Genomic DNA, 13,888 nt, shown 5'->3' on the forward strand with positions numbered 1-13,888 from the left:
GTAGGTGCTCAGGGACAGTGACTAGAATTAACTGTGAATTTCTGAAATTTATGCTTTACCCATTTCCTCAATTTGTTGATACTAATCAAATTCAATATGTGAGTCCCATGGACAAGGAATTTATCACATTTGGCCATTACTTATCTTCTGTTGCCAGAATTTGGTAATCTCTACCAAAATGAATGATCTAGTGAAGAGTCTTTTGGTTATTAGGAACAGAAAACTATGTCAATTAGCTCAACTAAAAAGGAGAATGTATTGCACAGAAAAAGTTCTTTTGTAATCCAAGGAGAGGAAAGGAAGCAAGCCCAGGCCCCACCTAAACCAGCCCTGCTCACTGGAAAATTGACATGGAAACCCAGGTAGCTTCTAGAAACCAAGGAAACTTAAGAAACCCATTCCTCTTCCACCCTGCCCTGTTCCCTGCATGATCGTCTCTCCCTCATTTCCTCTACCTCTCTCTGTGCTTATATTCGATTTTTTCTTTGGGAACCAGCTTCCTCTGTGTCCTAGCAGCTTTCACCTGGTCCCTTCAACATCTAAGTCTATGTAACTTTCTAGCTGAAGTACCTACCACTAACCGATCCAGCAGCCTAGTGTCTTAATTACGATATACCAGGGTGAGAATCTTAATTGTCCTAACTCCTTTTTTTTTTTAACCAGGAGGTTAGCTGTGGTTGGTGGTGCTGCACTGGTGCAGTTATGGTATTAGTTGTGGTGGAGGGTAGTGTGTGGCAATGTGGCTGTCCCAGGCAGCTTCTTTCGAAGGGTCTGAGGAAGGACAGGTGATACTTGGAGTTGTGGTGGTGTAAATTTAGAAGAATTTTTTCGTTAAAATGTGGGACCAACACACTTTAGTAGATCAAGTAGAAAAAGAATTAGCAAATTCCTCCCAGAATAAATTATAGTCTTGTACCCAGGGTGTCAACCACCAGTGTGTAGGATAGAGAGAATGCTGAGTTACACGGATCTTTTCCTGTTACAGAAGACATCAAGTGCAGAGATGTCCAGATATTTCATTGATTATCTTGGTTACACAAACCGCCAGCGTCTTTTGATGTATATCAAGATCATACTCCATGTTGTCACATATTACAAAACTAGATTTGAGGAGCTATAGGCAAAACATTATCATTTGTAACAATTGAGTCTTTGAGAAAATTAAATTGTAAACACAAAATATTTAAATATAATTGAAAATTAAACTTTGAACTATCTATTTTACCCAAAGGAAAGATTATTTACCTAAAAAGCTGTATCAGTGATGAAAATATTATAAGCAAAGTAACAATATCAGCAGAATATAATGATTTTACAAGCCCCCAAATTTAAGGTACTCTCATCCCGTGAGGAGCTTTCTATGGGAGATGGCCAAGAGTAGGTGACCTTGAACCTGGACAGTCAATGAACTGCGTTGTCCTGGAGTGAGATGTTGGTCCTAGTGAGATGAGGCCAAATGTTATTTGAATGGCTTTTAATTCAGATGGCCTTTAATTCAGATGAATTATTGGAAAACTGATACTATTTAAGATTACTACGCAGGCAGGAGATGTAATTTTAAAATCACTTAAAGTTGTCAACAGGTGATTGATTTTTGGAACCTTCCTGTTCTGGCCTGGGAACAAATATCTGAGAGAAAGTCGGCCGCGGGAGCCCTTCCCTGGCCTTGAGCGCCCGTGCGTTTGTGTGTGTATATGTGTGTATGTGTGCACACTTCATTTTTGAGGGGAGGTGGTGAACATCAAATTAATAGTCCTAAAGACCCAAGTCTTATTCTTGATTCTGCTGTGATCTTGGGCAAATCATTTAACTTTGGAGCCTTGATGCTCCTCACAGATCCAGGTGAAAGTGCTTTACAGTTTTCAAAGTGCTACAAAAATGCAAGATTGTGTCATTAGCTCTAATAACTACTGGGATTAAATTGGCTCCTGAATAAAAGTAAATTATGTTGGAATAATTTTGATCCCCTCCACCTCAAAAAATAGTTAATTCTTCATGTGCTGAAAGAATAAAGTGCCTAGAGAGCTGTGTCTTTCTGGCTTTTTGTAATGTCGAATCACCACTATACTAACTTCATTTCTATTTCTTTTTAATGCTGCCTCTTAGTATACGCTCCATTCAACATTCAATTAGCATGCCTGCTATGAGGTAAAGTATATTTTTATGAAATGTCGTTGGTCTTATGCTTTCTTATTCTTTACTTAGATGTTTAACCTGAACTGTCCTGAAGTAGGGAACTAGAATTCTATTCTAAACAAACTGTGTTTAACACTATCAACTTTCAGTTATTCTTCCTCTAATGTTGACATAGGTGCAAGAAATCTATCAAATGTTTGTGATCTAAAAACAAAGAATTATTTCTATTTTATTTTGTAAAACCCTTATTTTGTTTCATTTCTGAAATCTCAAAGTAAGTACTGCTCGTCTGATAAACCTTCTCTTTTCCTGGATATGGGTGTCCCACCGCCTTTGTCTGAATTAGCTTTCGTTACGCTCCTCTTTTCTTCCATCCTTCCCATTTTCCCTTCCTTCATCCCAGTGTGACAGTTGGAGCCAACAATGATTTCATTCTATTATCTGCTTTTATCAGTAAGCACTTGCAAGTGGTTCATGTTGTTATTAATACCTCACCTAACCTCTCTAGAGAGGCAGAAGATTTTTAACAATAGATACTTGGCTTAAACTTTACAGTACGTCGGAATCACCTGGAGTGCTTATTAAAAACCCTGCCTGCCAAACTTTGCACCTAGAGTTTCTGATTCTGTGGAGTCGGGGTGGGGCCCGAGAATGGGCCTTGCTAAGAGGTTCCCAAGAGCTGCTGCAGCAGCTGGTCTGGGGACCACAGCTTAAGCATCCGCTTACACTCCTCTGCCGTCACCACTGTGGGAAGGAGGGTAACCCCTTGTTCCTTCCTTGGCCTTTGTCGTCTTGGCAGTAGGAAGGATATTCAAGGTCAGGTGGATAGGATAACAGCTTTGGAAACTCATGTGTGAGAGACAAAGGTGCTATGATCCTACTTAATCAATATGGATGAATGGAAGGCCCCTGTCCTGTGGGCTCAGCGTGGTCTCTCTGTCAGTTGGGGCAACACTGTGAAGCAGGCAAAGCCAATTTTCTGTGCTTCTCCCTTCCTTTTGGTCTTTCCATTCCCTGTATATTATGCTGCTCCCTGGGTATTAGGATCCTTGATACGGAAGTGCATAATAGTCTGCTTGTCTTGCTTGGGTGATATGGCTTCATGTGGGAATCCTGCCAGGCAAGATGCCAATCTAAACAGTTTTAGAGCATAGTACCTTCACCAAAATTAAACTGATCTAATGGTGGCATTTTCTTGTACCATGACAAGTTGGTTGAGGAAGCGACAGAATTGATGTTTTACCTGGCTTTGTTCCCTCTCCTCACATGTATACTTGACCTTATCTATTAATGTATCACTTATGTCTATGAATGGCTCTCTTCATGGAATCAAAAGCATATTGTTAGAAATACTGCATCAGAAATTGATAATCTTGCATCATAATAAATATTTGTATATATATGCCTGCACACATATGATACAGATAAATATCTGTTCTTTTGCTGATTGAGAATAATGTTGAAGAGGAATATAATCAACTAAAGATGTTTTAAAAATTGTTGGTTTTTTTTTTTTTAGTATTCATAATGTTACTATTTGTTTTTCTTTTCTCTCCATAGAAACTCCCCAACTTTCAAATCCTTTGAAGAAAAGGTTGAAAACTTAAAGGCAAGTAGAGAGATGAATAGAATCTTTGTGATACATTGCCTGGTGCCTTAACTTTCTTTGGTGTGGGTAAATCATTCACGTTAGTATTTCTTTCTAAAAATATTTAAAGAGCTCTTTTATGTTATTAATAGACATTTAAGGTGGTATATACTCTTTTAATCAATATTTTTTGCATGTATGTTGTAGCATGGCAGCATGGTCAATACTGAAAGGAAAAGTACAATTTAGAAAGCAATAATAGCACTTTAGAAATTTGTGCCGCCTTTTGCTTTATTCATTTAAATACTTTTGCAATTGGACAAAATTTGATATAACTTTATTGTAGACAATTAACAATAATATAGGAAACACAAAAAACAAAAAATTGATCTGCCCACTCAGAGACTAATATATATATATGTAGTAGTACTATGCTGTTATACTTTAAAAAAGAATTAACCATACATCATAAACATTTCCCTGTATTGTTCAGTATTCTCCCTCAGTATTATGTGTAATGGCTGCTTGTACATTACCTAATAATGGATATTATTTGTTCAGTCCTCAATTATTGGACATTTTTATTATGATGATGCCATGATCATCATTGACAATTCACTATTTTTTTTATTTGATTTCAATGGTGTTAAACAGTTTCCCATAATGATTAGCTTTACTGATTTTTAAATTGTATTATCTTAAAGATTATATACAAAACTACAAAATCATCAACTCTTAGGATCACAAGCAACCTTAAAGGTCATCTAGTTCCCATCCACTACCTGACCCTTTCTACAGACGTAGTTTGTATTAATATAAAGCCATATGTTCATTTCTTCCTAACCTAACTCTGATAATTACAATGGATATATTTTAAGGATTAAAACTAATATCTTAAATTTTTTTTATAAATCAGCTTAAAAACAAATATTCAGTTTAGTCTTTTAGAACATTGAGTCACTTATTTTTAAATGCATCTTTTAAAAATTATAGAAGCAGATATGTTTAATAAAAGAAAATCAAACACTCTGCAGTGATCTGGATCTTTTTCTGGCACATATAAGCATTAGCACATACCTTTTCTGTTTGTAGCAAATACATGAATGTTTTTCAAAAAGGAATCACAGTGTACACACACAGTCCTACAACTTGTTTTTTCAGTCTCCACTAGCATGATGCCCTATGAATCTATGAATGCAGGGACCTGTTCTTTTTGCTCACTGTTGTTTCTCAGGGGCTTAGAACAGTCCTTGGTACATTGTCCAAATACGTATTTGATGAATTAAAATATATCATAGTCATTCCAAGAGACCTGCTTTAGTCTTCTTAACGTCAAGTCATACATTTGAAAAGAAACTGTAGTTGCAAGAAGTCAAGGCTCACTATAATTCAGTTCTCAATATTGTTAGGACCGTTACGGCCTCTCCTTGAAATCTGCTGTAAGCATTAGTTTTTGAAATGGCTAGTTGGAAAGCCAGGTACCCTGTGTCCTTTTGACGTTGGAGATGAGGAGAAACTTCCAGGTCATTTATTATATACTCTTTTCTTGAATATATTTAGACTCTGTAAATTGTAATCTTTTAAAATATGAGTAGGCACCATTCAGATTTTTAAAAAAGTAATTTTTAAAAAGTATAGCTTGTTAAAACAGGTATCCCAAGGAAGTTATAAAATAAAGTTGTTATGCTTGGGATATAATTTTGCTAAAGTAAGTTTATTTTCAATTATTTTTTTATAAGTAGGACTTATTTATTTATTTTATTAGAGACGGGGTCTCACTCTTTCTTAAGCTGGTCTCGAACACCTGAGCTCAAGCGATCCTCCCACCTTGACCTCCCAGAGTGCTAGGATTACAGGCGTGAGCCACCGTGCCCAGCCATAAATTTATATTCAATTAAACATCAGATCTACATGTACTACATTTAGATTCTGGATTGATTTATCTGTGGGTGCACTGAGTATTAGCCACTGGAGGTACCACAGTGAGCAAGAGACACATAGACCCTTTCTGTAAGATGTTTAGGCAATTAAATCGCCAATGAAAATAAAGTGAGGTAAGGGCTATGACAGGAAAAGTTGAGGGTGCAGTGAGGACAAGTAGCAGGAACCTGATCTACATTGGCAGGAGGGAAGGTCAGAGAAGGCGTCTCAGAGGACGCAGTAATATAAATGGAGACCCTTAGGTTGAGGGGAATGTTTGAAGCTTGGGAGCTCTTTTGAGGAACACCAAGAACTTCATTGTGCTGTAGGGTATTGAACAAGAGGTGAAGCTAGAGAGTTGGGTAGGCTACGTTAAAGAATTTGGACATGGGGAAATGGGAAGCCAGTGATGGATTTTAAACAACCCGAGTGGCATATTCTGTACATTTTAGAAAGACCACTGCCTGCCCTGCTCATGGAAGGGGAGAAAGATGGGAGACAGCAAATTAGTTGGGAGGAGGGAGTTGTAATCCAGAGGCCAAAGATGATGGTAGAGTGAATTAAGGTAGTGCAGTGGGACAAAGTCTTGAGATATTTAGAAGTGAGAAATGGCAGAAAAAAGATTAATTGGATGTGGAACAAGATGGATTGGGATCAAGGACAGCTCCCAGGTGTTGAGTTGGGGCAACTAGGTAGGTGCTACTACCATTTAAAGTAGTCTTAAAAAAAGAATAGAAGGCCAGGTGAGGTGGCTTAGGCCTGTAATCCTTTTGGGAGGCTGAGGCAGGAGGATCGCTTGAGGCCAGGAGTTCAAGACCAGCCTGAGCAAGAGCGAAACCGTCTCTACCAAAAATAGAAAAATCAGCTGGGCATGGTGGTGCACACTTGTAGTCCCAACCACTTGGGAGGCTGAAGCAGGAGGATCACTGAAGCCCAGGAGTTTGAAGTGCAGTGAGCTATGATGACTCCAGTGCATTCTAGCCCGAGAGGCAGAGAAAGAAGACCCTGTCTCAAAAAGAAAAAAAAAAAAAAAAAGAACAGAGAAGGGGCTAGTTGTGGGGGAGAAGTTCAGTTTTAGACATGTTGAATTGCAAGGAATCTTGATATTTTCTTCTAATTAAGGAATGTATTTTAGTAAATTCAATAAATAAATAATAGATATACAAATTTCCCAAACAATTAACAAGTATTTGGATGGGAAATCAAAAACAATGAGGGAGAAATTTCAACTAGCTTCCAATTGTTAATGAGTCTCTGGCCAGTCAGTTAAGACTGAGCTAAGAACAAGGTCAAGTTCACACCCACTGTGAGCTTATTGCATCCTTGGTCACTGACTGGTTTCTTAATGTTAGCTGTCCTGTTGGACAGTCACAAGAGGTAACACAGTGAGAGAGCACAGATACATCAGTGTTGAAAAGGATAAAGTGACATGTTATGTGTAAGGGTTTTGAAAAGCATAAAATATTGTATAAATGTAAGGCAGGATATATTCATTCAAATAAATGATTATTGACAAAATTTCAGGCCATGTAGCTTGGAGTTATGCTTCTAGGTCATTCAAACTATAATGTGCATATGAATGACCTGGAGATCTTTTTAAACTGCTGTTGGAGTTGAGTTGTGGGTAGAGGGGATATCTGAGATTCTGTATTTCTATGAAGATCCCAGGTGATGTTGGGTATGTAGGTCTTTAGACTACACTTTAGTAAAAGGTTAGAAAGCTTATACTGTAACTGGGAAAAATATATACATTATCTTTTTTGTACTCAATGATATTTCTTGAATGAGTGTAGCTGAATGAACACTTTGATGCAATACAAAATGTTATCCAAGTATAAAGAGAGTTTGTAGATATTTCGTAGATATTTTAGAATAATAGGCCTTACAAAGTTCTTTAGACAGATTTCCTTGTGAAGAACAATTAGCAGATAGGGAGAAAAAAGGAGAAAGTGTAGAATTTACCAGTCAGAATATTTCAGCAAAAAAGAATGCATAAGTTTTACTATGAAACCACGCTCAAGTGGTTTACAACAGTACTAAATTCCATACATATATACTAATCACTAAGCTATTAGGTTCCTGATTTATTTGTTCTTGAAAGCAAAATTACAGTTGCTTTATGCAGAATCGGCTAATTTTATGTTTCATGATGTCTTTTCCTTTTTTGAACTTTTTTTTAAAGTCCAAAGTAGGGGGAACCAAGCCTGCTGGCGGTGATTTTGGAGAAGTCTTGAATTCAGCTGCAAATGCTAGTGCCACCGCCACGGAGCCTCTTCCAGAACCGACACAGGAGAGCCTGTGAGATTCCTACCTTTGTTCTGCTACCCACTGCCAGATGCTGCAAGCGAGATCCAAGCACATCTTGTCAACGTTCATTGTCATGAATTTCTACCAGATGTGCTTTTATTTAGCTTTACATATTCCTTTGACCAAATAGTTTGTGGGTTAAACAAAATGAAAATATCGTCACCTCTATTCCTGGGAAACACCCTTTAATGTGTATTTAAGGCCCTTTATTTAGGAAACACCATTATAAAAACACTTATAGTACCTGGGGACACTCACTAGAATGATCTAAGAAGCTGCAGGTTGTCGTAGACACTTTCTTCCTTTACAAAATTGCTCTAGATTTGGGATGCCAGTTTGGTCTTTGTCTTCTACAAGATTTCCTTTTCTCTTTGAATCTCTGTATATTTGATTCCTAATTAAAATTGTTCCTTTACATTTTCTGAATCCTAGTTATTAAAAGTTTGGGTATATTTTCTTTACCTCTAAGGGAAGAGCTACCAGTTACAAAAAGATATTTTGGAGTAAACACTGTTTTGGTACAAGATACATATCTTGGGTGTCTGAAGACACCAGACTCGCATAAATAGCTCTACATCCAATTTGTTACAGTTTTGTAAGTGACAGTGTATACCGTAATCAAACTTGTAGGTGATGACAGTAGAACTCCTCTCCCATCCATCCTTATCTCCATTTTTTGACAGTAACCATTTCAGTGTATTGGTTATTATGTCACTCATATCAACTTATTTTTTATCAGGTTAAAATTCTAATTTGAGTAAACTGACAAAATAACATTCTGAATCAAGGATATTATTGTATCATCAGTAGGTTGAAATGTAAGCACTCTTGTCAATTCAAACTGAAAGTTTTTTAGATCTAGATTGCTGTAAAAACACCAAAATCAATCACATTAGGGGAAACATTGCTGTCTTCATTTAATCCATTCAGCACCATTTAAAATAAGCACACAAAGTTATACGACTAATATAACTTGAGCATTTTTTTATACTAAGGGGTTGGTGATAACTCGTGAGGTTGCAATGCATTAATAAAAATGAACTCATCATTTTTCTACTTATTTGTTTTCAATGTGTTAGAAATTGTAAAAGGATACTGTAGACACTGCCCCCTATTTGAGAACTGAGTGTTGGGGCTGAGTGAATCATGGCCTCTGGACGAATTTGCACAGAGGCCAAGGTACTCATTTCTAATAACTGCTTACATGTCACCACCACTTTTTCCTTATGCTGTATATGTTTATGGCCTACAATGTTGTATTTGTTATTTATCAAGTTGTGATTGTTTTATTATTGTTTATGCCAAATGTTAATTGCCAAGCTTGGAGTGACCTAAAGCATTTTTTAAAAGCATGGCTAGATTTACTTCAGGATAAATTATCTTATAAAAACCAAATTTGAAAAGCCACAAGTGTTGATTGCTATGAAATAACATGTTGCCATTCTTGATTGCTAGAGCTTTTGTTAGCATTTTGGACGCAATTAAACTATGCTCTATTACATGTGAAAAGCTTAATAAATTCTGTATATCAGTAGTATAGGTCTTAATATTTATTATGAGACCAATGGTCTGGAAAAAGCTTGTTGTGTTAAAGAATCAACTGTTGTCTATGCTAAAACAAAACAAAACAAAACAAAAAAACAAACCAGTTTTTTAACCATCCACTTTAAATCATTGCTTAATGGTATCAGATTAACATATTCTAAATTATTTCTTTTTAGAGAATTTTAGGCAAAGGTTGTTGAAGCATTGTCCCAGAGAAGTGGATCTGTAGAAATTTATCTTTCTATAGAAATATTGTGGTGATTCATCGTAACTGTTAAGTTATTTTTTCTGCCCACGAGTCTTTAATTTTTTTTTTATTCCAACATCTTTTCATCACATCATTTCTTGAGTGTCCTGCCCTATAACTATCTTTTCAAGAAGGCAAAATATGAGTGAGATGGCAATTTCTTTAGTTGAGAGAATATCCTCAAATCTCTTTACTGCCCAATTAGGGGAAAATGATAGAAATAGGGGTGGGAAGTGGGAGGGGTATATGTAGGTGTGTATTGGGGATGGTTGTGAAAGAAGAAATTGGAGAATCACTTTTCTAGACATCTACCTGCACTTAATCAAAAACAAAAATTAATCTATTGTAAAGTACTCTGCCCCTTAAAAGTAGTACAAAGAGTGAAGATGAATTTAGAAAAATAGACATGGATTTAGAAATACTCAAAATGGTCTTTGTAGGGCAGATTCAACATGAATTCCCACATATTTAAGGAATTTGAAACATAGTAATTAATAGAAATACTAGAAAAAAGTCCTGGTTACTCTATTGTGTTTTGTGTTTAACACTCTAAGAAAACGAGAGTGAAATCTCAGATATTTAAGGACTCAAGAAGTATAATAGAAGAAAATATCCCTGACGATATCCCTTTCTTACAAAAAGGAATGTCCTTAATTTAAAGTTTGTGGGAAATAAAGCAAGAATTTTTGTGCTTATGAGGCCAAAGTAATTGAGATGGAAGAGAGTAGAATTCAGTAATTGGATTATCATTGTAGCAACTCAAAGTAGCTTGAAATAGGAAAAAAAAACATTTAATTTGGACTGTTTCTGGATCTGTTAATCAAGATATACATACTGTCTATTTTTTTGTATAGTATTTGAAAACAATAAAAATTCTATGATTTGGGTATGGGTTCTATTGTATGTATTACCTGTCTGTTGAGGAAAGAGACAAGCCCATTATGCAACTTCTCTCCAAACCCTTCATGCCCTGGGATATGTAAAGAACCATGAGCAGCGCCCTTGAATTAATAAGCAAAACTGAAAAAGCTACATGCTGGCTACCAAAAGCCACTTATTAAGTAACTTTTTTGCTGCATGTGTGCTAGAGGAGATGCTACATAAGGTTGTTTGTCAAGATCATGTGTTTCTTTTTTCGTTTTTTGGTGGGGTGAGGGAGGGTCTCACTATGTTGCCCAGGCTGGCCTCAGACTCCTGGGCTCTAGTGATCCTCCTGCTTCAGCCTCCAAAGTAGCTGAGACTATAGACCTGTCCCCTGTGCCCAGTCATGTATTTCTTTATTGCTCTTAAAACCCAGATGAAAAATCACACTTTCGCCCATAGTGAAGAGACCCTTGGCCATTGATTCATATATATTTTTAATGACATTCTAACTGGATTAATTATAGAGTCCACATATGGATCACAGTTAATATAAAGCAGTATCACTTTTAAATAAACCTGCAAACCTTAGATTTCATAATTTCCTATTCTGACTCTGAAATCCAAATGAACCAAAAGGCTTTTCACTCTTAGTTTGTAAGCCCTCAGTGGGTAGGGCCTGCATGTGCTATCACCTGCCAGGATTTCATACTTAAATCATATTTGGCAACTAAAATTCTTGCCAGCTCTTGTATGTAATTTTGATGTCACTTGCTGAGGGTTGGCTGATAGTGTGATTATTTTAATTTGATGGTTTTTGTATCACACAGTAAAAACCAGACACAATTTTGTTTCTGTATTTGTAAGTGGGTATGATCTTTCACTGTAACGTTCTCCACTTCAACACATGCGTTAAAGTTTTCCTTGGTTTCTAGGATTAATTCTATTCTTACTTAAGTTTGACTATTTTTTAGCATTAGTGTTCTTCCAGTTCTTCAAATGCTATTCCCTAGTTACCTTCTCCATCAGCGGTCCTGAATCTTTTTGGCATCAGGGACCAGTTTCAGGGAAGACAGTTTTTCCACGGACAGCGGTGGGTCGGTGGAGGGGATGGTTTTAGGATGATTCAAGCGAATTTCATTTATTGTGCAGTCAAACCTCTGCTAATGATAATCTGTATTTGCAGCCACTCCCCAGTGCTAGCATCACTGCCTCAGCTCCACTGCAGATCATCAGGCATTAGATTCTCATAAGGAGTGTGCAACCTGGACCCCTCGCATGTGCAGTTTAAAGTAGGGTTCTGATCTGATAGGAAGGTGGAGCTTATACTGGTGATTCAAGTGTTGGGGAGCAGCTGTAAATACAGCTGACACTTCCATCATTCACTGCTGCTCATCTCCTGCTATGCACCCTGGTTCCCAACAGGCCAGGGACCAGTACTGGGTGCTGGGGACTGCAGTTCTACATGATCCCTTTAATGATCTTATCCATTTCTATGGCTGAAATGACTACCTTTAGAATGATACTAGTAGCTCCCCGATCTGTACTTCCAGACATTATTCCAGGTTTGCACATGTGGTTAAGAGGCACGAATTTCTAATAACCTCACGTCACCTCCACCCATAATTACTATGCATTGAGCTTTCAATAAGTGCCTGGGCATTTTATACTCATCACCTTTAATTCTTTACTCAGGTACATGGCAGTGTCACCATTTTATAGATGAGACATAGCCAGTAGATGTAAAGTATCACACTTAAACTTGATAGTAGACTTGAACCATTTTCTGTTCACTTTCTTTGCCATCTGCCATTACTAATATTTTTGCAATGTGTATTAACAATTTGCAAGCTACAAGAGAAAAAAGAGGCTTGTATTTTTAATAAAGCAAGAAGGAAGGTATAATTAAAGCAGGATCAGAACTCTTAAGATGCCATGAAGATGTGGAAACACTGCCATTACAGTCCATGTCACTGTTGGTGCTTATATAGGCAAGCAGAGTCTGCAGACATCCTCCTTGACTTGCTTGGTACTTTATAGTTCCTCTCATTTGATGCCTCTGATGCTCTACCAGAGGCAGAAAGTTTTAAGGCATAACTTGAAGTCAGTTGACACAACTTTTATGTTTTAAAATCAGATGAATTTTGCATTTCACGTATTTTTTAAAAATGTGTTTAATGTGAAAATAACTAAGTAAAATTGAAGGCTTCAAGATGATGTATCCTATCTTGTGAGTACATACAGCCGTCAACAAATACATTAAAAGCTACAGGATTTGTCTCCAAATGCCTGTTACAATCCTTGAGGAATTTATCATCTAGCTGAGATGGGACATAAATACAATACATCTGCTGAATTTTAGAGCTAGGATCTTAGTAACCCCATTTGTTCTGTCCATACTGATGTGTTAATATTTAAGTTTACAAAGCACTTCCTTAAGCTTGGCACAGAGGGCAATAGCTTGGTTTTACAAGTGAACCCAAATCAGCAACATTAAATTGTCCTGCCTAAGATCAGGATTAGAGTCAGGACTAGAATTCAGGGTTCTTAAAAGTCACTGGCTATGCTCTTTACAATTTACCACACTTGCTTCTAGAAGGAAGTAGAAGTAGCAACAGCCATAGAAGATAACGCAAAATTGTTTTAGTCCATGTATGGTCAAGGGAAATAGTTTAAGTGTCAAGAGGGAGAACTCACCTGGAGTAGAATTTATCTTAAACCCCCTACTGAATTTGTAAGGATTACCCTGGAGTCGGCTAGTAATAAATCTTATGATCCATACAGTTATGCACCATTCCAAAGTCAGTGTCCTTCTGTGACCTGTATGCTGTCTATGCCATTAGTTTGAGAGCATCAGAAAGATTTAAAATCCATAGTCAAAGGCATTATTAAAATAGGGTCTGGGCCGGGGGCGGTGGCTCACACCTGTAATCCTAGCACTCTGGGAGGCCGAGGCAGGTGGATCGTTTGAGCTCAGGAGTTTGAGGCCAGCCTGAGCAAGAGTGAGACCCCCATCTCTACTAAAAATAGAAAAAAATTAGCTGGACAACTAAAACTATATTGAAAAAATTAGCCAGGCATGGTGGCACATGCCTGTAGTCCCAGCTACTCGGGAGGCTGAGGCAGAAGGATTGCTTGAGCCAAGGAGTTTGAGGTTGCTGTGAGCTAGGCTGATGCCATGGCACTCTAGCCCAAGCAACAGAGTGAGACTCTGCCTCAAAAAAAAAAAAAAAAAAAAAAAAAAATAGGGTCTGGCCGGACGCAGTGGCTCACACCTGCAATCC

The 13,888-nt window shown here is 37.3% G+C and overlaps 1 protein-coding gene across 4 annotated transcripts in view; it reads left to right on the forward strand.

The window, feature by feature from the left end:
* The window catches only part of TPD52 (tumor protein D52), a 40,140-nt gene extending 30,448 nt beyond the window's left edge, over positions 1–9,692 (forward strand). For 2 of the 4 annotated variants that reach the window (XM_069465507.1, XM_069465508.1), the window contains 3 exons: positions 2,107–2,148; positions 3,697–3,745; positions 7,827–9,692. In XM_069465507.1, coding sequence (XP_069321608.1) covers positions 2,107–2,148; positions 3,697–3,745; positions 7,827–7,946 — 211 coding nt within the window. In that variant the 3' untranslated portion in view covers positions 7,947–9,692. The remainder of the gene's footprint in view (positions 1–2,106; positions 2,149–3,696; positions 3,746–7,826) is intronic. The other 2 variants (XM_069465511.1, XM_069465510.1) reach the window with 1 other exon arrangement.
* The last annotated feature ends 4,196 nt before the right edge of the window (positions 9,693–13,888 follow it).

This window comes from Eulemur rufifrons, chromosome 3 (assembly GCF_041146395.1).
Source record: "Eulemur rufifrons isolate Redbay chromosome 3, OSU_ERuf_1, whole genome shotgun sequence".
NCBI lineage: Eukaryota > Metazoa > Chordata > Mammalia > Primates > Lemuridae > Eulemur > Eulemur rufifrons.